We start from the raw sequence: 20,383 nt of genomic DNA, 5'->3' as shown, positions 1-20,383 counted from the left end.
CCCATCCAGGATTCCGCAGCTTTGTGGGAATATTGGGTCTGCGGTCTAACAGACCCGATGGTGTTATCTTGGTAGAAGGGGGAAAAGGGAAAGGGGCAGCGCATGCCCTCCAGCTTGGGCAGGCTAGGCTCCGCCTCTCATGCATATGCAGATACACTAGCCTCTCTGCTCGTCCGGCCCTCTCATTTACATATGTATGTCGTTTCCCAGTCCCGAGCGATTTCGCCCACTCCTCTCTCGCACAGTGCGCCCCGCCTCCTTCGTTACGTAAGAGCGTTCTTGGCCTCAGCCCCTCCCGGAGCCTTTCCGCGTCTCCTCTGATCACGCCCCCTCGGCGGCCGCAGACGCAAGTGCGCTGCTGTGGTTCGCAGCGGCGGGGCTGGACCTTCCTGAAGGCGCGCCCGCTGGCTTCGCCGGCTCCGCCCCTACTCGTCCCGTCACGCAGGCGCTGCCAGCCCCAAGTGTCTGATTAGCATAGGGCGTCAGGCCCCGCCCCCTGCTTTGCATGCGCACGGCCGGCCCCGCCCCCGCTGTCAGCTGGAGGAAGCCGAGTAGGAAGCGGCCGCGATGTCCTTTTGTGTCCTACAAGCCGCCAGCGGCGCCGCGGAGTGAGGGGACGCGGCGCGGCGGGGCGGCACGGCCCGAGGAGGCGGCGGAGGAGGGGCTGCCAGCGGCCCCTGGCTCACCCCGGCGCTCCGGGCCGCTCGGCCCCCATGCCTGCCCGCCCGCCCAGTCGGAGCCCCAGGTCTGGGGGCGGAGGGGAGCGCCGCTGGGGGAGTGGGCGGGCGGGGCGCGGGGGCCATGTGCGAGCGCGGCAGGGAGGCAGGCGGGGGCGGGCTCCAGGCGGGATCCGGCTCCGGGACCCGACAGGGTCACGGTCGGGACCCGGTTGAGAGCCGGACGAGGTCAGGGTCTGGGGAGGATCCGGCGTCCAGGTTCTGGTGCGCCGGTCAGGGGCAGGGGCCGGCTTTGACTTGGGCTGCAAGTCCCGGCCTGGGTCGAGCTTGGGCCTCGGATCCAGTCCTAGGGCAAGGTTCAGGCCAGCACCTGGAGCACGCTGAAGTCCCAGGGGCGGGCCGGGGTGGAACATGGGGAGGGTCCCTGTCGGGGAAGGGGCGTTGAAGACCACGTGGGGGCGCTCGAAGGGGCCTTGGGCCACCCTCCTCTCTGGGTCAAAGGTCATCTCACCGCCAGGGGAGAACTTCCTCCTTCTTGGCACTCCCCTTTTACTTCCTGATAACCTGATAGAGGTCCCCCGCGGGCGGAGGGGGAGGGAAGGCGCGGCAACTTTAGGCAACTTCCGTAGGTGTACGCAGGTTGTGGGGGCGGGGCGCCCCGGAGGTAGAGGACTGCGGCAGCAGGAGTGTAAGAGTGAATGTGCTGGTGGGTGGGGTGAGGGGGTGTGCAAGGAGGTGGAGCCACTCCTGTCGGTGTGCCTGGGACAGGAGGGGGCATTGTGTCAGGTGTGAAGCTCTGAATGTGTTTCCACAAGGGTCGCTGCCTGTGAGTGTGGGAGCATAGTGAGAGTGTAAGTGTATTTGTGAGTGAGTGTGATTATGAGTCTTGAGTGTGACTTTGTTTATGGGTATGCACTTGGGGAGGATTGTGGGAAGACAAATCTGAGCCTGGGTGAGAACTGGGCTTGGGAAAGGCCAAGTGTGAGAGTGAGCATGTGTGAACATGTGAGGACACCTGAGAATCCAGGTGAGTGGGAATGTATGAGGGTGTGAACACATCAACTGCCCTTGGGTTTGTGTGCCTCTGTTTACACTCTTGAATGGAGGATACCCAGGTGATGGGGAGATCACTGAGGTCCCCAATATCTGGAGAAAATTGAGAGATATCCTGCTTCTGGCTGGGTGTTCCAGATGGGGTTGAAGGTCGCCTGGGGCCAAGGTTACCCTGCTCCCTGGCCTGGGTGGGAGTAGGGTGTTTCCAAGCTTCCTGCAGGTTCCCAAGTGGCAGACTTGCTGTCAGTTACTGGCCCTGGGGGCTCTGGAGACTCTGTTCCCATAGCAACAGCTGGGGGGGGGGCTCTCTTCATGGGCAGCCCTTCCTTGGACTCTGTCCCCCACTTCCTCCCCCTGGCTGAGCCTGGAAGCCTGGCCCCAAGCCTGGGGTTGGACAACCAAGGTGGCAAAGTGTCTTTTCAGCCCCTATCCCAGCACCTCCCTGTGTCCTGACAGGTCTCTCCCCACAGGTGACCAGCGCCATGTCCAGCCAGGTGGTGGGCATTGAGCCTCTCTACATCAAGGCAGAGCCAGCCAGCCCTGACAGCCCAAAGGGCTCCTCGGAGACTGAGACCGAGCCCCCTGTGGCCCTGGCCCCTGGCCCAGCTCCCACTCGCCACCTCCCAGGCCACAAGGAAGAGGAAGATGGGGAGGGGGCTGGGCCTGGTGAGCAGGGTGGTGGGAAGCTGGTGCTCAGCTCCCTGCCCAAACGCCTCTGCCTGGTCTGTGGGGATGTGGCCTCCGGCTACCACTATGGAGTGGCATCCTGTGAGGCCTGCAAAGCCTTCTTCAAGAGGACCATCCAGGGTGAGCCCCCAACCCACCCCTGTGCCCTTTGCCTTCTGGGCCTGCTGCTACCCAATTGGTGCAATGCAATAGACCCCCAGACTGCCGTGGTACCACTGTGGGTTGGCAGCCTGCTGTTCCTAGGCCCTCTTATCTCCCAGGAATGCTCTTTCCTAAAAGTTAAATAAAGCCACCGACGTGTGTTGATGGTTTGGATATGGGATGTGAGAGGGGACTCGTGACGCCTCCTAGGTTTCTGGGTACAATAGGCCCAGCACTTTCCACAGTGGCTCTGAAAAATTTGAGACAGCCTCTGCCTCCTCCTAAGCTTTGCTCTTGTTTCTGGCAGCTGCTGGCCTCTCACCTGCATAGAACGTGACCCCCTTTGTGTTGATTTCCCCAAAGCAGCACCAGCACACGGCAGGTTTGTTTGGCTAACAGAGAAGCTGCATCCTAGTTCAGTATCTAACTTTAAAAAGACTCGTAGGCACCCCTGCTAATAGTACTTGGATTTTTCTCACTCAGGAGAGCATATCAAAATATGAGTGAGCAAGATGGTGATGTAATAGGCATTACTTGGGATGTGCCTGTTACTTATATTTTTACGTTACTTTGGGTTACTTTGGGGTCATAACGTGTAATTTTTGAGAACAGTTCTTGAGTGCTTACCAGGCACTGTGCCCCTTTATGTTCATGATCTCAGTTATCCTCATAGCAACCTATAAGGTGCCAGCACTGTTATCATAACTGAGGCCCAGGGAGGTTTTTAAAACTTTGTTCAAGTCCCAAAAGGTAGAAAGTGGCAGAACCAGGATTTGAACTTGGGTCAATTTAGGTCCAGAGCTGAGCTCTTAAACGCCAGACTGCTGCCTCTGCTTATTACTAATAACCGAACTTTGGACAGGTGCCTCATGAATGATTGTGACATTCCAGCGAGTTTTGACTTGGCCTAGACTCACTAGTCTAAAACTTCTGTGCTCTCTTCTGGCTCTGAAGACCAGTGAGCCAGCAGGTCCACGTCCAGGTGTCTCCTACGCACCTTGGAACCGTTCATTCTCTTGTTGATTCAGTTGACAAATATTTATTGAGTGCTAGCTATAAATAGTAATCACTTATTGAATATTTAGGTGTTGTGAACCAAGCCAAATGTGTTAACCTCAATTACCCCCTTGAATTCTCACAACCCACCTTTGTAAGTACTGTTTTTATCACTCCAGTTTCATAGATGGCAAAACTGAAGGTTTGAGGGCTTAGGTATGGCACTTGCTCAAGGTCACACATTTGGTTAGTGGAAGTGTCAGGATGGGCCCCTGCCAGCTTCCAGAGCCTTCACAAACCTGTGCTTTGTTGCCCTGGCCACTGTTCCAGGCATGGGGACATAGCTGGGACTAAGGCAGGACTGCCCCGCCTTCAAACAGTTGATATTCTAATAGAGGCGACATAGAAAAAATGAATTGCACACAATTGTTATAGTATGTATAGCTGTTATAGTATAGCTGTAGTATAGTATAGCCGTTATAGTATAGTAAATGCTGGAGGGCTAGGAACAGGGTGTGTGCGAGGAACCTGGCTGGATCTGGGGCTCTGGAGGGCTTCCTTGAGGAGGCGTCTTGAACTGAGTGTGGAAGCCTGGGTAGGGTGTAAGAGAAAGTGTGCTATGAGGAGAAAGGCATCAAGGGCGTGCTGGCTGGTTGTGTCATTCAGTCTTGGTGGGAGCCTCGTGAGGTTGGGAGGGCTGCCGTATATTCATTCATCCGGTTGTTATGAGGGCCCACTATGTGCCAGGCCGTTTCTAGCGCTCGGGCCAGTCCTAGCCCTTGTGAAGCTGATAGCAAAGGGGGGAGACAGATAATATAGAAGATAAATATGTAAATATGTAGCATATTAGGTGGTGCTGAGAGCTGATGGGAAACTATAAAGCAGGGACAAGTGGCTGGAGGTGTCTGCAGAGGGCATTTGGCATTCTCACAAAGTGATCCCGGAAGGCGTCCCTGAGGTGACCACGGGCAGAGATCTGAAGAAGGGAAGGGGGCTGCAGGCTCTGAGGCCAGGGGACTGGAGCCAGAGCAGAGTGCAAGAGGGGTGAGGTCAGAAAGGGGGTGAGCACCAGGGGTATAGGCCTCAGGCTGCGGGGTTTACGTGGGCTTTTACTCTGAGAAGGGAGCTCAGTGGAGGGTTTTGAGCAGGGGACGGACAGGATCTGACTTAGGTTCAATACAATGCCTCTGGCTGCTGTGTGGAGAGTAACTGAGGGAGGCAAGGACGGCAGAAGGCCAGAGAGGAGGTGAAGTGACTGACACGGGTCAAGGGCAGAAGCAGTTGCCAGGGGCAGAAGAGGTTGGCTTTTGGACATAGTAGGAGGTAAAGCCCACCAGGATCAGTTGATGGGTTGGATTTGAGGTGTGAGAGAAAATCAAAGGAGTATCCTAGATTTCTGCTTGGACACCAGGACAGATGCAGTTACAGGTTTTGGGCTTAGATCGGGGACTCCATATAGGACAGGTTAGGTTTTTGAAGCCCTTATAGACATGCAACATGTCAAGGAAGCAGTGGGATATGAGTCTTGAGTTCAGGTAGGTCTAGGCAAGAGATAAATTTGAAAGCCCACGACTATGAACGATCACCATGGGAGTGAGTCTGGAAATAAAGTCCGAGGGCAGCCCTGGCGTTCTTCAATGGAAGGAGCCAGCGAAATGTAGAAACTGCAAGGTGGCCAGTGAGGTGGGAAGAAAACCAGCAGTGTGTCCTAGAAGCAAAAGAAGTGTTTCTAGTAGGATGTGACCAACATGTCAGATGCTCCTTTAGTCCATTTAAGATGAGGATGAGAATTGACCATCTCGTGTAGCAACGGAGAGGTCATTGTGCCCTTGAGGAGAACAGATGAGGGTAGATGAAGGTAGTAGAGCCGGGAGACATGGTTTGACAAGAGGCTTGGGACAGATGCAGCCTGATTCCCCTGGTCCCAACCTTTCTCTTGCCCAGACAGGGGCCCCCAGCACAGCAGCCATTCCCCTCACTGCCCCGGGCTTCCCTGCCCCACTCACGGCACTCCTGCTCTCCCCAGACCTGTGCTTGCCCGGGGCGAGTCAGGGCTCTCCTGTCTGCTGGGCCCCCTCCAGGCCCTGGGAGGCCGCCACTGGAGCCCTGCCTCTTCCTGGCAGGGAGCATCGAGTACAGCTGTCCGGCCTCCAACGAGTGTGAGATCACCAAGCGGAGACGCAAGGCCTGCCAGGCCTGTCGCTTCACCAAGTGCCTGCGGGTGGGCATGCTCAAGGAGGGTGAGCACTGGGCAGGGGCCTTGGCGAGGGCTGGGCGAGTTGGGCGCAGGGGGCCCGAGAGGGCAAGGCCTGAGAAGTTCGGGTGGAATGGACTGGGCAGGAGGCTCCGCAGAGCAAGCCACCCCCAGCTTCATGGACATAGCCTTGTCCTACAATTTAAGGGGTACGTCTGGACCGTGTCCGGGGTGGGCGACAGAAGTACAAGCGGCGGCCAGAGGTGGACCCACTGCCGTTCCCAGGCCCCTTCCCTGCTGGACCCCTGGCAGTAGGTGGAGGCCCTCGGAAGACAGGTGAGTGCTGTGGGTCCTTGGAGCTCTAGGGTCGGGTGGGCCTAGGACACAAGAGACCTATCTGGTGTCATTCATCTAGGGTAGTAATCTTGGGCACTGGAACCCAAATTTTCCCTTCATCTATTCACTTTTTCATTTCCTCCAAGAAGTATTTTTGAAAATACCTTTTTCTGTGTCAGTCCCTGAGTAGTACCACTGGGGATGGGGACAGGTTTTCTAACACTCTGAACCTGTCCACAAACAGACTGGCTTCCCCTGGGAGATAGGGAGAGCCCTTCCCCAAGGTGTCTGACCCTGCAGGGCAGTGGCTGTTGAGGAAGGCCACAGGGGGACTGACTCTGGGAAGATGCTTGACCCCAAAGAGCCTGCTGGTTGATGAATTCCAGTTCCTCTTCCAACTGTCACTGTAGCCCCGGTGAATGCACTGGTGTCCCATCTGCTGGTGGTGGAGCCTGAGAAGCTGTATGCCATGCCTGACCCAGCGGGCCCTGATGGACACCTCCCAGCTGTGGCTACCCTCTGTGACCTCTTTGACCGAGAGATTGTGGTTACCATCAGCTGGGCCAAAAGTATCCCAGGTAAAAGGCCAGGTGATGCGAGGTTTCCCCCAGTGGGCCAGGCCATGCTTGGCCGTGGTGCACCTGCTCAGCCAGGTCTGCTCCCCACTGCCCTCCAGGCTTCTCGTCACTGTCGCTGTCTGACCAGATGTCAGTACTGCAGAGTGTATGGATGGAGGTACTGGTGTTGGGTGTGGCCCAGCGCTCACTGCCGCTGCAGGATGAGCTGGCCTTCGCTGAGGACCTAGTCTTGGATGAAGAGGGGGCGCGAGCAGCTGGCCTGGGGGAACTTGGGGCTGCCCTGCTGCAGTTGGTGCGGCGACTACAGGCTCTGCGGCTGGAGCGGGAGGAGTACGTTCTGCTGAAGGCCCTGGCCCTTGCCAATTCAGGTGAGTCTGGGTAGGCACTGACAGGTCTCCTTTAGGCCCTCCATACTCTGATGGTGGCACAGCCCCATTTTGTGGACAAGGAAAACTGAGGCATAGGGAACAATGCCTTGCTGAAAGCCACAAAGCAAGGCAAAGGCAGGCCTAGGAACTGCACATAGGATTTTGAGCCCTAGTGCCACCATACTTACATGGAAAGGTGAATGATTTAGTGGGAAAGAAGGTAGGGAGGACAAAAGGGAGCCATAGTTGAGAGAAAAGGTGGGCCCTGGCTCAGGGGCAGGAGCCATGAGTGGGGCCTCAGTCAGCCAATCAGCAAGGACGTGTCTGGCTCCTCTGTAGGCCCATCCAGCAGTACCCAAGCAGATGTGGGCTCTGCCCTTCCTGGAGCTGGCCTATGCCAACAGCTCTCTCCCCTCTCTTTGCAGACTCCGTGCACATTGAAGATGCTGAGGCAGTGGAACAGCTGCGAGAAGCTCTCCATGAGGCCCTGCTGGAGTATGAAGCTGGCCGGGCGGGCCCCGGAGGGGGTGCTGAGCGTCGGCGGGCAGGCAGGCTGCTGCTCACGCTACCGCTCCTTCGCCAGACAGCTGGCAAAGTGCTGGCCCATTTCTATGGGGTGAAGCTGGAAGGCAAGGTGCCCATGCACAAGCTGTTCTTGGAGATGCTCGAGGCCATGATGGACTGAGGCAAGGGGTGGGCATGGGTGGGGGCGCTGGCAGGACCCACCCAGCATGGGGTCAGCCCCAAGGGGGCAGAGCTGGGGTTTGGGCAGTGCCACAGCCTGCTGGTAGGGCCAGGGCAATACCATCAGCCCCTGGGAGCAGGCCCTACGCCCTCCCCTCCCCCTTCCTCGGGGGTGTTAGAAGCTGGGAATGTGTGCGCCCAGGCTCTGGGCATAGTGCTGCCCCTTGCAAGCCATAACATGCCCCCAGAGTGTAGGGGGCCTTGCGGAAGCCATAGGGGGCTGCAGGGGATGTGGGGAGGGGGCAGAAGCCTGATCTCAGGGAGGGAAGGGAGTGGAGGCCACAGTCTCCCAGTGGGTGATGCTTTTGCTGCTGCTTAATCCGACCTCCTCTCTAGAGCAGAGGGGTATTTGGAGAGCAAAGGCCCCTGCCCCCTTCGCTCCTCTCATCATTTGCATTGGGCATTACTGCCCACCCCTTGAAGCAATAACTCCAAGCAGGCTCCAGCCCCTGGACCCCTGGGGTGGCCAGGGCCCCCCATCAGCTCCCACCCAGCCTCCTCAGGGGGTAGGGAGAGCACTGCCTCTATGCCCTGCAGAGCAATAACACTATATTTATTTTTGGGTTTGGCCAGAGAGGCGCAGGGACATGGGGCGAGCCAGGGCCCAGAGCCCTTGGCTGTACAGAGACTCTATTTTAATGTATATTTGTTGCAAAAAGAAACCGCTTTTGGTTTTGAACCTTTAATGAGAAAAAAATATATCGAGCTCAAGAACACTGTGTGTGGTGTGTCACTGGGTCAAGAATTGGGGATACACGTGACAAAACTAACAGAAAATACACAAACAAAGCTACACACGGACACAGAAGGGAAAAATGGTGCCTGGCTCGATTAAGTCTCTGTTTCCTCGGAACTCAGCAGCATGTTGGGGATCCCGCGGCTGATGGGGAACATACGACCAGACTCCGGGCACTGCAGGGTGCCCTCCAACACTTCCACCTTCGGGGAAGGGGGGAACAGAGCTGAGCACCGGAGCCTGTGGGGGTGGCTGGCTGCGTGAAGGGGAAGCAAGTGATGGGCCAGTTCTCACCTCCAGCAGCACGTGGTGCATTTTCCTCAGAAACGTCTCATCTTGCTCATACCCCTGAATCGGCCCTTTGGGCACCTCGATCAGGCGCAACTGTCGGCAAGAAGCCCAAATCATCCCTGGGGATCCCCGACCCCGGCCTGGCGCAGGGGGCTGCGGTGTGACCTCCCTACCCCCCACCCCACGCCAGAGTGTGCACGGGCAGGCGGAGGGACCTCACGTGATCGGCCGCTTCCAGAAGCACCTCCCACTCAACCTTGGGTATCATGCGCGCCACGAAGTCCGGGTTGAACTCCACATTGTTGATGCGGACCTCGGTGGCCTGCGGGGCGGAGGGGTTTAGTGAGGCAGGAACCAGAGCCTGGTTTCCCTCTCCGTTCCAGAAGGGGGGCGCGAGACCGTCCCGGCCGGGTACCTGGAGGCGCAGGGGTAAGCCACGGGGTCCCACCCCTCGCACATGCGAGCTCAGCAAGTTGTGGGTAAGCAGCTTCATGTCGCCGCAGCGCTCTCGCCAGGACGGAAGCGGAAGAAAGTCGACACTCCTATTCGTCACTTCCGGGGCCGCTCCGCTCTCTATCCTATGAGACGGCTGGGAGGAGCGGAAGCCGCGAACCTGCTGGAACTTCTGGTGCGCGCCCGAGCCAGGATACAGCGTAAAGGCCTGGTCGGGCCAGGGGTAGCTACCGGAAGCATCCCTGCAGCAGGTTGCTAGGGCGCAGGCCCAGGGGGTTTGGCTGAGGCAAACCTCCACTCGCTACAAATCATGCACAATGCAAATCATATGTAAGCCGCATTGCAGGGGCTTTCGTTGAATGCAAAATAAATGTGTTTTACACAGGCGCCTGACACCGTCGTTTCCCGCCCCCGCTTTCGGTTAAGGAACGGAAGCACTGCCCCAGTCTGTCAATTAGGCCCATCACCCCATCCTTGCATGCAAATAAGCTGCAAAGCTGCCGAAAGCTCCGCCCATTTATAACTGCGCCAGTGGCCCAGCCCCAAATGCAAATAAGCCCAACGTCCTGGAAGCTCCGCCCCTGACGCGCCCCCCACCGCAGTGGAGGCGGCCTGCCCCGGTAGTTGGCTGAGGCCCCGCCTTTTGCAGGGTTCTGCTGCGGTTTGGAGCTCCAGGCCCCGCCTCCCGTCGTTGTCACTTGGTGGGGGCGGGGCACTTGCGGCCACGGAGCTGGGCGTGTGGTAGACGGGGATGTACGTCCTGGGCCACCGAACCGGCTCGCTACTCGCCCGGGCAGCCGCCGTCCAGTGTGCGGGAGCGGCGGGAGCTAGAGCGTACCTGGAAGGAGGCCTAGAGTGGACACTTGGCAGGGTCCGCGGTTTCAGAGGCGCCGCTGCAGCTATGGCCCCGATCAAGGTGACCGCGGGACTGGCCTGATCCCCTGCCCCCGCCCATCCCTCCAAGGCCCTTTGTGCCACTGAATGCAGTGGCCCCCAGACCCTGCTGGCCTTTCTCTTTCTTGCCCTACGCACCTCTCCCTGCCGTCCTAGAGTCTCCTGCCACCTGTCCCCCTTATCCCCTCAACAAGACCGCGTGGCTGCCCGACCGTTCTCGCTAATTTTAAGGGCCTCGTGCACCATCTTTTGGGACGGTCCCCGAGGCTCTCCAGGCTTCTCTTCCACATCTGTTTGCGACATCCTGTGATGGGTCTCCACCATTTTCAAGCGCTTGAATACCATGGCTTCCCCCACCTTCTGGAACCTTCTTCTTTGCCCCCAGGGTCCCTTTTCTGCCCCAATGCATAACCCCCCTCCCAGCCATACCCTCCTGCATGCTTTTGTCAGGTTATTGGGAATCACTCTGACCCCATTTTCTGAAACAAGTGTCTCATAGAGCCCCCACTGTATCTCCGCCATTCCACTCCACCCACAGCTAATTCCCACCCTTCTGCTTAGTCCTTCACTCCTCATCTTGAACCATTCCCAGGTCCTTAGCATTGCCTTCTCCACCACCTCACTCTTCTGAGACCCCCTCCTACCTCTGTTTCGTTCTACTCTCAACCTTTGGGCTTCTCAGGGACTCTCCCTAACCCCTGACTTTCCCTTTTGTCTCCCTCCTGCCTAGAAGCCCTTACATACTCCCAGGTAGACCGGTGCTTCCCCCTGCAAGAGATTCTTTCTTTCATTCTATACCCCCTGGATGTAGGGACCTGCACCACCATCCCTTCCCCGCCTTCTGCTGCCCCCTCCCTTTTTCTCTTCTTGAGAGTGGGACACTCAGACCTGGCCAGGGTCCTCTCCCTCCATTCCAGGTCTCCTCCTCTCCTCCAAAATACCTGCCCCTCCTCCATCTGCTCAATTATCCCACTTCTTTCCAGTAACACAGCTTGTTTACTCAACTTCTTGCGACACCCTGGAGGCCTTCTTTCCCTTTTATTGTTGTCACCAACAGGTCCTCAAAAGGAATTGGGCCACCTTGAAATCTGGAGGATGTGGGGTAACCAGGCAGTCAGGGGAGAGGGGAGGGTACCAGGGAGGGGCTTCTGGAAACTCTGACAGGATGTTCCTGACTTTTGTCAACCCTGGCTCCTCCAGGCACTGCTACCAGGTCCTCCTACCAGGCCCTCTGTCCCCCTGGCTCTGATTTGCTGCCCTTCCCCTCCCTCCCTCCCTGCCCCCCACTCTCTGACCCTTATCTTGGAGTCCTTCCCTCTAGGTGGGAGATGCCATCCCATCCGTGGTGGTTTTTGAAGGGCAGCCTGGGAACAAGGTGAACCTGGCAGAGCTGTTCAAGGGCAAGAAAGGGGTGCTGTTTGGAGTCCCTGGGGCCTTTACCCCCGGTTGTTCCAAGGTGAGATCCTGCCCTTCTGGGGCTCAGCAGTTGGGATCTTGTATACCTGTTTGTATTGTTCATACGTTTTCCACTTCATCCTGAGGCAGCTGGCAACAATAGTATGTAGAAGATATGACAGTTAAAAAGCTACCAAGAGTGTTCAGAAAATAAGTGGAGGCTCTGAAAAGATAGTAGTACCAGGAATACAGGAGAAAGGGACCTGCTGTGAAATCCAACAGCTCTTATCAACCCTGCTGGGTGGCGGGCACTATAGAAGGTACTTGGGACGCGGGTAAATAAGACATAATTATGCCTATGGCAAGTTCATGGTCTTGACCACAGAACGCTTACGTGTGGATCTGAGCTTCCTACTGGCCAAGGCAAAAAGGAACTGTGGTTTACACAGTTCTCATTGTCTGATGAAAGGTATCAGAGAGGCAGTTTCCCCTTTCCTGAACCTTTGTTTCCCCTCCCCAGACCCACTTGCCGGGGTTTGTGGAGCAGGCCGGGGCTCTGAAAGCCAAGGGGGCCCAGGTGGTGGCATGTTTGAGTGTGAACGATGTCTTCGTGACTGAAGAGTGGGGAAAAGCCCACAACGCAGAAGGCAAGGTGAGGTATGGGTCCTGCTTGGCTCAGGGGCCAGGCAGGAGAGTTTTCTTGTGACCTCTACTTTCTCATTAGGTTCGGCTCCTGGCTGACCCCACAGGGGCCTTTGGGAAGGTAAGTGTACCCCCAACCCCCTCCCTACCAGGCAGTCCCTGTGCCAGGCCTTAGAAACAGGGACTTGGAGGGACATGGCCAATGTAGGGAGCTGGGCAGCTTGGCCTGTTCTGGGGGTTTCTGACCCTTTTCTCTGCCTCTCCTCTTAGGAGACAGATTTGTTACTAGATGACTCGTTGGTGTCCCTCTTTGGGAATAGACGGCTCAAAAGGTAAAAGTGAAAGGGTTCTCTGTGGGGTTCCCCTGCCACACCCCCATCTCCATTCCCAGCCTCAGGTTGTTGTAACTGGCCCTGCCCTTCTTCTGGCAGATTCTCCATGGTGATAGATGATGGTGTAGTGAAGTCCCTGAATGTGGAGCCTGATGGCACAGGCCTCACCTGCAGCCTGGCCCCCAACATCCTGTCACAGCTCTGAGGCCCTGGGCCAACATACTCCCGAAACCCTTTCCTATTTTCATCTGCCCAGTGAAGGGCAGAGGGCCCAAGCTCAACCTCAGCTGGGCCACCCAATTGGAACCTTGGCCAGATTTCTGCAATAAACACTTCTGGTTCACGTCTGTCTCCTTGATTTTGAATTGTTGATTTGCTAAGTCCAAGGCCTAATGACACTCATAGCTGTGGGGGTTGTGGGGCTGTGGGGGTAACGGGCAGGCAGGGGCTGAAAGGGGGATTAATATAGGAGACCTTGATTTAATTTAGGAGGTAATCAGGTAAGGCATCTTTTTTTTTTTTTTTAAGATTTTTATTGGGGAAGGGGAACAGGGACTTTATTGGGAAACAGTGTGTTTTTCCCAGGGCCCATCAGCTCCAAGTCAAGTTGTCCTTCAATCTTAGTTGTGGAGGGCGCATGTGGGAACTGAACCAGCAACCTTGTTGTTAAGAGCTCGTGTTCTAACCAACTGAGCCATCCAGCCGCCCACCGGGAGCTCAGCTCAAAGTCATTGTCTTCAGTCTAGTTGCGAAGGGTGCAACTCACCGACCCATGCGGGAACCGAACCGGCAGCCCCGCTGCTCAGGGCTCGTGCTCTAACCAACTGAGCCATCCGGCCGCCCCAGGAAGGCCTCTTGAAAGAGGTGTTATGAAGCATCAGTGTACAAATGGAGAAAGGGCTAGCGGTCTGAAGAGCAAGGGAAGGAGCATCCATGCAGAGGGAGCATATTGGGAACGGCCCTAGGCAGACAAGAGCTTGGCTCACACCCAGAACTTTTGCATTTGATCTCTGGGTGCTGGTTGATCTCACTTAGACCATAAACCCTAGGGTAGGAATTTTGACTCTAAACACCACCCCCCTCTCCCTTGGCCAAGCCCCAGCCCCAACATTTTTTCAGACTATTAACCCTTCCCCGGAGCACCCACATCCCAGGAAGGATCTTTGGTCCTTGGGACCATCTGACTGGCAGAAAATGCTTCATTAATAGAGGCAGAGCTGGTTAAGTCCAGGAGAACTCCCTGGAAGAAGAGACAAGGTGAGCTGTGGACAGGAGAAGATGGTGAGGCCCTAAGTAGTGGTTGGTGTACCGTGAGGGGCTGGGGGACATTGCTTTCTGCAGGCCCTGCTTTTGGGCCTTTGCCTTTTGTCCCTGGGAAGCCATGTGCTTGGCAGTAAGCAGCGATTATCAGGACCCTGCTGTGTTTAGAGCTCACAGCCTAAAGGGGCAAGTGCATCAGGTGTAGTAAAAATCCTCACTGACTATCCTGTGGGATGTGTCAAATGGAGCGCAAATGAAATCAGGTGGCTTTGGCTAGAAATAAATAATAAAGATTTATTCAAGGGTCTTAGGGTTTATAGACCGGAAACACAACTAGGCAATACCCAGAGTGTTCCGAAAAAGAAAGAAAAGCTGAGGGTTCTGAGAGTAAAAAGTACATTCTTGAGGAGAATGGATCCTGCATTCTTAGCTTCTGGTTTGTCTGAGATAGTAATCTGTGTGACTGGTGTCTAGATAATGGATATCAGGTGGTCTGGATAGTGAACATTCTTTCCTTAGTCCTTTAGGGGGTAATCAGAGGGGTTTTCTGGAGGTTTGATGTGTAGGCATGCCTCGGAGAGATGGTGGGAGATATGGTGGGTTTGGTTCCAAACCAGAACCGCAACAAAGTGAGTCCTAATCTTTTTGCTGGTGGAAGGTCTTATCGTCAACTTGTAAAAAATGCAACACCTGTGAAGCGAAGTGTAATAAAATGAGGTATGCGTGTATATCCAGGCACGGAGGCAGTTCTGGAAAGTTCATTTTCCCAGGTTAGTTAGAACAAGAATAGTACTCCTGGTACTTCAACCTACTTGATTTGAGGAATTTAGCCACTTGACTATAGTGACTTCATTTTAGTTCTTCACTCTATTCCTCAGGTGTGAACTCGTGCCACCCTGTTATAGCACAGAGAGGTTAAGGAAGGGCATGGCTCATTCAGCCACTGAAGAGGAGTTCGGATTTGAGCCAGTCAGCCAGCTTCCAGGGAGCTTTATTCACGGTGGTGCTGCCCTGCTGTGGTCCTGTCAGCACCAGGCTCCCTGCCCTGCCTGGCTGTCTGCGGGGGCTCAGCACCCAGAGATGTCTAGGGCAGGCAGCACTCACTGTGAGGTCAGGGAGAAGGTCAAGGAAAGGTCTTTCGGAGGACACAGCCCTGAGGCAGTGTGATTGGTGCCCCCGGCAGAGGGAACAGTGTAGCCATAGGTACAGAGGGTGGAACAGCTCCACGTTGCTGCTGCACACAGAACAGCTAAGGGAGAGAGGGTCCTGGGAGGGAGGGGGACTTTTAAGACCTAGTAAGCCACTTACCTTTCCTCCTGTGGGCACCTCAGGCCAGGGAAGGATATCTGCAGGGCAGTGTTGGGTTAGATTCGTACCTGGGCTTCTGTGTGGAGGTAGAGCTGGAGTGGGGGCGAGGAAGTGAGACACCAGGTGGGCAGTGCAGGGAAGAACTGATGACTGAGTGACGTCCCACAGGTGGGGACTCATACCTGGGTACCTGTTGGATGTTGGGAGGTAGGGAGTCTGGGGGCCACTGGCTGGAGGTGAAAGGGCTGGGTGTTGGGCTGGTGTCCATGTGGATGGGGCACTCAGCAGGGGGGACCACCCACCCACCTTTAGTTCTCTCCTGCAACCTGCCATCCCTCGGCGTCCTGGGCTGGGGCAGGACAGGGGGCTGACCACTCCTTTGGGTCACAGCACTGTCCTCGGCTTGATGGTGGAAAGACCCTCTCTTTTGTGGACACCATGTCTCTTTTAGTATATGTGCTGCCGAAGCGAGCACGACACCGTGTCTCTTAATCCTCCTGTCACACAAATGAGGAAACTGAGGCATAGCGTTTCCCCTACAGTCACTGTGTGCACACCAGTGAGTGGTCTCGAGCACCTGAAAGCCCAGGGTGGAGAGAGCAGCCGAGTGGGCGGCTGCACCCCTGCCCCCTTTTTCCTCTTCCCTGCGGCAGACCTCACGCCACTCGGGCAGATCTTCACTATCAGAGCAAGTCCCGTGTCTATACTGCCACTCAGCTGCCTCTGTTTCCTCTCCTCCCGGCCTCTTACCTGGCTGGCTGAGGCCCAGCAAGGCCTCTGAGAGGAAGTGTCCCCTCCAGGCTCCTGTTGCCACTGGCTGGGCCTTTAGGCCAGGATGAGGGGGCTTCCAGGGCTCGGGTGGCCCCCTCAGCCAGCATGAGAGTTGGGTGTGAGTGGAGGTGGGGCTTCGGCCTCGGTGGCCCTGGCTGCTGTCCATATGGCTCAGCTTGATGGGGTAGGTGTGGGGGTGCCCTGTGAGCTGCTCCGGGTGCTGGAAGGCCCCAGATCAAATGGCAAAAGAACGTGGCAGAGCTCCTGGCGGACAGGCCAGGTTTCAAGCCTATAAATAAGGGATGTCCGGCCATGGTGGCCTGGACCAGTGGATTCTGGAGGCTGCGGCTGTGACTGGCAGAGCAGTGGGCATGACCTTCATGGGCTGCTTGGTGGCCAAAGGGCCAATGTTAAAACCAACCAACCAGCCCACCCACCCACGCACCCTGAAACAGCCTACCACCACATCCCCAAATAAAACACCTGCCTGTCCTGACCTGCCCAAGGCCACAGCAACCCCACCCAGAAGGCCAAGGGTTTTACTCAGCATCCGTGGTTCTGGGCCTTTTCTGGGCCAGAGTTCCTTTGAAGCACTAAGAGCAGTGCCCTCTTCCTTAGAAATGCATGTTTGTACACATGTGCACATATGCACACATGGACACCTAATGTGTCAACGGTTTCAAGGAACCCCTGAAGTCCTTCAGAAGTTCTAGGGGGGCCTCCTATCCCTGCCTGGAGGCCTCATAACAGACCAGGGTCACTGGGCTTTGGGCTGAGACCACCAGACTGTGAATTTGACCTGCTACTGAGAAGCTGGTGACCTTGGGCAGGTGATTTAGTTTTTCCGACACCACTTCCCTCATCTTTAAAGTGAGGGTGATGTGGGGGAATAAATGAGACAATTTACATAGAGCATTTGGCACAGTGCCTAGCACACAGTAAATGCCCACTAAATGGTTATAGAAAGGAAAATAAAAAGCCCTGCTCTCCACCATGCAGCCTGCCATAGGGAAAAGCATGCATGGCCATAGGGAAAAGCTAGGAGTGTGGAGAGAGGTCCAAACCCAGTCCTGTCCCTGAGGCTTCCTGCGCTATGGCTTCCTCAGTCTCAGTCTCCTCATCAGTATCAGGGGGCTAGTGACTCTCTTTTTGTCCATTGTTTCTGGGCCCCCAGGACCCTCCAGATGTTATCTGGTGTCTGAAGTCTCACCCTAAGAAGCTGGGAGGATGCCTCCAGGGGCATCTCTGCCAGGCCCTAGAGAATCAAATCTGAGCTTCCGAGAGAAAAAGAGGGTTGGAAAGGGTCGGAGGGGTTCCGGCCTAGACCAGGCTTGGGTACAGCCACACAGGCACCATGACCGGGAGCCCTGGAGGCTACTGGCCCCAAGAGAACACACCCTGCTGGTGGAGGTTGGGGTTGGCCACACAGGCACTGAGAAGTAATAGTGGAGAGAGAAAAATGTGAGTCTGTGTTTATGTAACTTAGGGAAACACTGTGTGAATGCACGTCCGTGGTGGTAATGAGCGTGCATATCAATCTGCCATGTTGTTTATATTTACATCAACTCTCTGCTTGATCTGGCAATCATATCTTTTTACTTAATACAGGTAAGTTACCCTGCTCAGGATGGAGAACACAGGAAATACTCAACACATGTTTTGGGAAAGAGTAAAAAAGTGATGGAAGGAGGGAGAGAGAAAGCTATCCTTTTCCCTGCTTAGCTCACAGATATGGAATAGGAAGGTTGATAATCTAGGGCCAGTATGGCAGCTCCGTAATTATTAGGGACCCACGTTCCTTCCATCTTGCTGCTCTCTCATATGGCTTCTGCTTCACAGTCCGTTGTGGCTACTTGAGTTCCAGCCATCATTACAGCCATAGTCCAGCCAGCAGGAAGGGGGAAATGGGGAACAGGAGATAAAAGACTGTCTTTTAAAAAGGGTTTCTGGAAGCTGCCACCTATCATTTCTACTTATCTCTCATTGGCCTTATATCTCCAAGCCTCTGTCCCTGCAACCTTGGTGTCCATAGTCACCCCAGTTTCTTAATTCGGGGTCCTCCAAGCTCCTGCCTCTTCAGCATCTCCCTGGCAATGTTTATCACCCGGGATGCCCCTCCCTTTCCTTCTTCTGCCCAAATCGCTCTAATCTTCAAAGCCTCAGGTCTGTCCTGTTTGCGGAGGATGACGGCCTGTTCCTCGTCTTTTCCCCGAACTGGTCCATATGGCCCACACCCTCAGCTTGATTAAAGATGGAGTTTTTTGACATATGACGCACGTATCATAAAACTCACCCTTTAAAAGCATACAGTTCAGTGGTTTCCAGTCTATGCACCAAGTTGTGTAACCACCACCACTACAAAGATGGATTTATAATCTCAGTGATTTCTCCTAACGTGAAGCTGCTTGTCTCTTCTGCGCGTTGCGATTATGTAGTTACGAAAGGCACGTTCAGACCTTTGGGGGTTCCACTTGACCTGCATACCCCCACAGTCTCATCAGGTGTCTGGCATCCAGGGGCTATTTGCTGAGAGTTATCAGGGGACAACGTGGTAAGAACAGGTCAGGCATGGGCCCCACTGGCATCACTGAAGGACCAACTCCAGGTCCCCAGCATGTGTTCTAATGGAGCTGCAATGCCATGAAGCTCTGCTGCCCACCTCAGTGTGCTCACCGTTAGTGGGGGTGCCAGCCCCTGGATGAGTGTTTGCAGTCAGCACAGTGGAGCTGTGGCCCAGGTCAGGGAGCTTGGGGCATTACAGAGAAAGGACCCTGCCCACAACTCTACCCTCCTTGGAAGTAAGGGAGGGACAAAATGCCTTCTAGCCGTGTGACTGAAAAATGAATAGGCGATAGCCAGGGAAACAGAGGTGGGGAGGGTGTTCCAGGTGGCAAGAACAGCTAAGTCCTAAATGTAAAAAAAGTATCGAAGTCTGGACTGGGATTTTGTCCACAAGCTGTGGCTCAGTTGGGTTTTCTTGGTGGACGTCTGGGTGTCTCCAGTATTTGGCAAGGGGCAGCTTCAGACACATTTCTATTTTTGTTTCCTCTTGGGCTCCTTCCTCAGTGCATGTTCCCAAATGCCAGTGTTCTGGGTCAAAGGGCTGTGGCAGTTTTATTGGTCTCTGGAAACTCTGAGGCCATTTTGAGGACTGTCGACGATGAGTGCATATTCTTCTCTCTCCACCTCCAACACGAGTTTTACTGTCTGGATTTGTTTTTGCTAGCTTAATGGGTGTTTAATGGTACCTTGGAGCTGTCTTTAATGTGTGTCTTTAATGCCGAGGGAGGCCGGCAACCCCAGGTCTTGGAGCTGGGTCTCCCTAGGCTTGCTAACTGGGTGCTCGGTTCCAGCCTTGCACTCCTGCCAGACAGCAACAAGGCAGTGGGAGGGAAGACGACGCAGCTTTCAGAGTCTGAGGACTTCGGTTTATTCTCACACACCCTACTTACCCCAGCCCCCTTTGAGCCTCACTTTCCTTGTCTCTGAAATAGGAATTCATTTGTTCAAAACCAAAACCAATAATTTGGCTGCTTTCTGTATCTTGGCTCCACCACTTCCTGGTTGTAGGGTCTTACGTAAGAGACTTAACCTCTCTGTGTGTCAGTTTCTTCATCATAAAAGGGGGATGATAATAATGGTACCTGTATTTTATAGCTGTGGAGGGGATTACGTGATTAATACATGCCCAGAACAGAGCTGGCACGGGTAAGTGGTCAGTCAATGTTGGCACTCTCATGGTTTCTGTCCAGACTATAGCCGTGGATGACCCGACAACATCCCAGCCCTCAGGGAGCTTCCATTCCAGTGGGGAACAGATGAAGCAAACAAGGGAAGATACAGAGTGGAATAAGGCGGCGTTGAATAAACTCAAAAAGTTGGGAGGCTTTGGCTAGAAATAAATGATAAAGATTTATTCAAGGGTCTTAGGATTTATAAACCAGAAACACAACTAGGCAATATCCAGACTGTTTCAAAGAAGAGAGAAGAGCTGAATTCTTAGAATAAAAAGTACATTCTTGAGAAGAATCAGTCCTGCCTTCTTAGCCTCTGGATTGGTCTGAGATGGTTCCTCTAGATGACCGGTGGTCTGGATACTGGGTGTCAGGTGGTCTGGATAGTGAACACTTTTTCCTTAGCCCTTCGGGGGTAATCAGAGGGTTATCTGAAGGTCTGATGTACATCCAGGCATTGACTCAGGACTGAAAAGTTCAAAAGTTTAAGCTCCCAGGCTAGTTAAAGCAAAAACAGAATCGTTTCCTTGTGCCTCAACCTACTTGCGTTTAGTAATTTAGCAGCTTGACTATAGTGACACCATTTTATTTCTTCAGTGTTTCCCTTTTGATCAAAATTTTCTCCCTCAGAAAACATCATAGATTAAACAAAACATTTTAAAGTTCCTCATTGCCAAGGTGGCAATGCCTTTCTTGGGTCTACCATGTCCCCTGGAGACATTTTGATAGTGACAATTTGATAGATTCTTCCGGTTTGCTGTTTGAATGTCTCTGGTGACTTTTCTGCCACAGG

General features: G+C 54.7%; 3 protein-coding genes across 5 annotated transcripts; 2 read left to right on the top strand and 1 right to left on the bottom strand.

Moving 5' to 3' along the window:
* Positions 1-535: 535 nt before the first annotated feature.
* On the top strand, positions 536-8,494 carry ESRRA (estrogen related receptor alpha). 2 transcript variants are annotated; one of them, XM_081064490.1, is made up of 7 exons: positions 536-745; positions 2,201-2,537; positions 5,678-5,794; positions 5,956-6,084; positions 6,495-6,662; positions 6,761-7,030; positions 7,456-8,494. In XM_081064490.1, the coding sequence occupies exons 2-7, from the start codon at positions 2,213-2,215 to the stop codon at positions 7,713-7,715; spliced, it is 1,269 nt and encodes a 422-aa protein (XP_080920616.1). In that variant the 5' UTR covers positions 536-745; positions 2,201-2,212; the 3' UTR covers positions 7,716-8,494. The 2 variants fall into 2 exon arrangements, with proteins under 2 accessions (XP_080920616.1, XP_080920617.1); XM_081064491.1 differs by having other exon boundaries at positions 550-745; positions 5,581-5,794.
* TRMT112 (tRNA methyltransferase activator subunit 11-2) lies at positions 8,445-9,879 on the bottom strand. 2 transcript variants are annotated; one of them, XM_081064557.1, is made up of 4 exons: positions 9,217-9,879; positions 9,022-9,123; positions 8,805-8,894; positions 8,445-8,713 (listed from the first exon to the last, which is right to left on the bottom strand). In XM_081064557.1, exons 1-4 carry the CDS (start codon positions 9,292-9,294, stop codon positions 8,606-8,608), a joined length of 378 nt encoding a protein of 125 aa, XP_080920683.1. In that variant the 5' UTR covers positions 9,295-9,879; the 3' UTR covers positions 8,445-8,605. The 2 variants fall into 2 exon arrangements, with proteins under 2 accessions (XP_080920683.1, XP_080920684.1); XM_081064558.1 differs by having other exon boundaries at positions 8,451-8,713; positions 9,058-9,123.
* Positions 9,880-10,005: 126 nt separating this feature from the next.
* On the top strand, positions 10,006-12,860 carry PRDX5 (peroxiredoxin 5; the record flags this gene model as incomplete). The annotated part of the gene is made up of 6 exons (XM_081064549.1): positions 10,006-10,170; positions 11,470-11,604; positions 12,064-12,195; positions 12,268-12,306; positions 12,456-12,517; positions 12,617-12,860. The coding sequence occupies 6 exons, from the start codon at positions 10,006-10,008 to the stop codon at positions 12,720-12,722; spliced, it is 639 nt and encodes a 212-aa protein (XP_080920675.1). The 3' UTR covers positions 12,723-12,860.
* Between the last annotated feature and the right edge of the window lie 7,523 nt (positions 12,861-20,383).

Source organism: Rhinolophus hipposideros (genome assembly GCF_964194185.1).
Source record: "Rhinolophus hipposideros genome assembly, chromosome: 10".
In the NCBI taxonomy this organism is placed as follows: Eukaryota; Metazoa; Chordata; class Mammalia; order Chiroptera; family Rhinolophidae; genus Rhinolophus; species Rhinolophus hipposideros.
Note: the sequence above shows the minus strand (reverse complement) of the source record. Positions and strands in the feature narration are given on the sequence as shown.

What these genes read in the sequence shown, in the direction of transcription:
- ESRRA (XM_081064490.1), top strand. Translation starts at nt 2,213, where the DNA reads ATGTCCAGCCAGGTGGTGGGCATTGAGCCTCTCTACATCAAGGCAGAG. An exon ending in CTTCAAGAGGACCATCCAGG is followed by an intron (nt 2,538 to 5,677) that starts GTGAGCCCCCAA and finishes TCTTCCTGGCAG; the next exon opens with GGAGCATCGAGTACAGCTGT. An exon ending in GGTGGGCATGCTCAAGGAGG is followed by an intron (nt 5,795 to 5,955) that starts GTGAGCACTGGG and finishes CTACAATTTAAG; the next exon opens with GGGTACGTCTGGACCGTGTC.
- TRMT112 (XM_081064557.1), bottom strand. Translation starts at nt 9,294, where the DNA reads ATGAAGCTGCTTACCCACAACTTGCTGAGCTCGCATGTGCGAGGGGTG. An exon ending in TTCTGGAAGCGGCCGATCAC is followed by an intron (nt 8,895 to 9,021) that starts GTGAGGTCCCTC and finishes TCTTGCCGACAG; the next exon opens with TTGCGCCTGATCGAGGTGCC. An exon ending in TGCACCACGTGCTGCTGGAG is followed by an intron (nt 8,714 to 8,804) that starts GTGAGAACTGGC and finishes CCTTCCCCGAAG; the next exon opens with GTGGAAGTGTTGGAGGGCAC.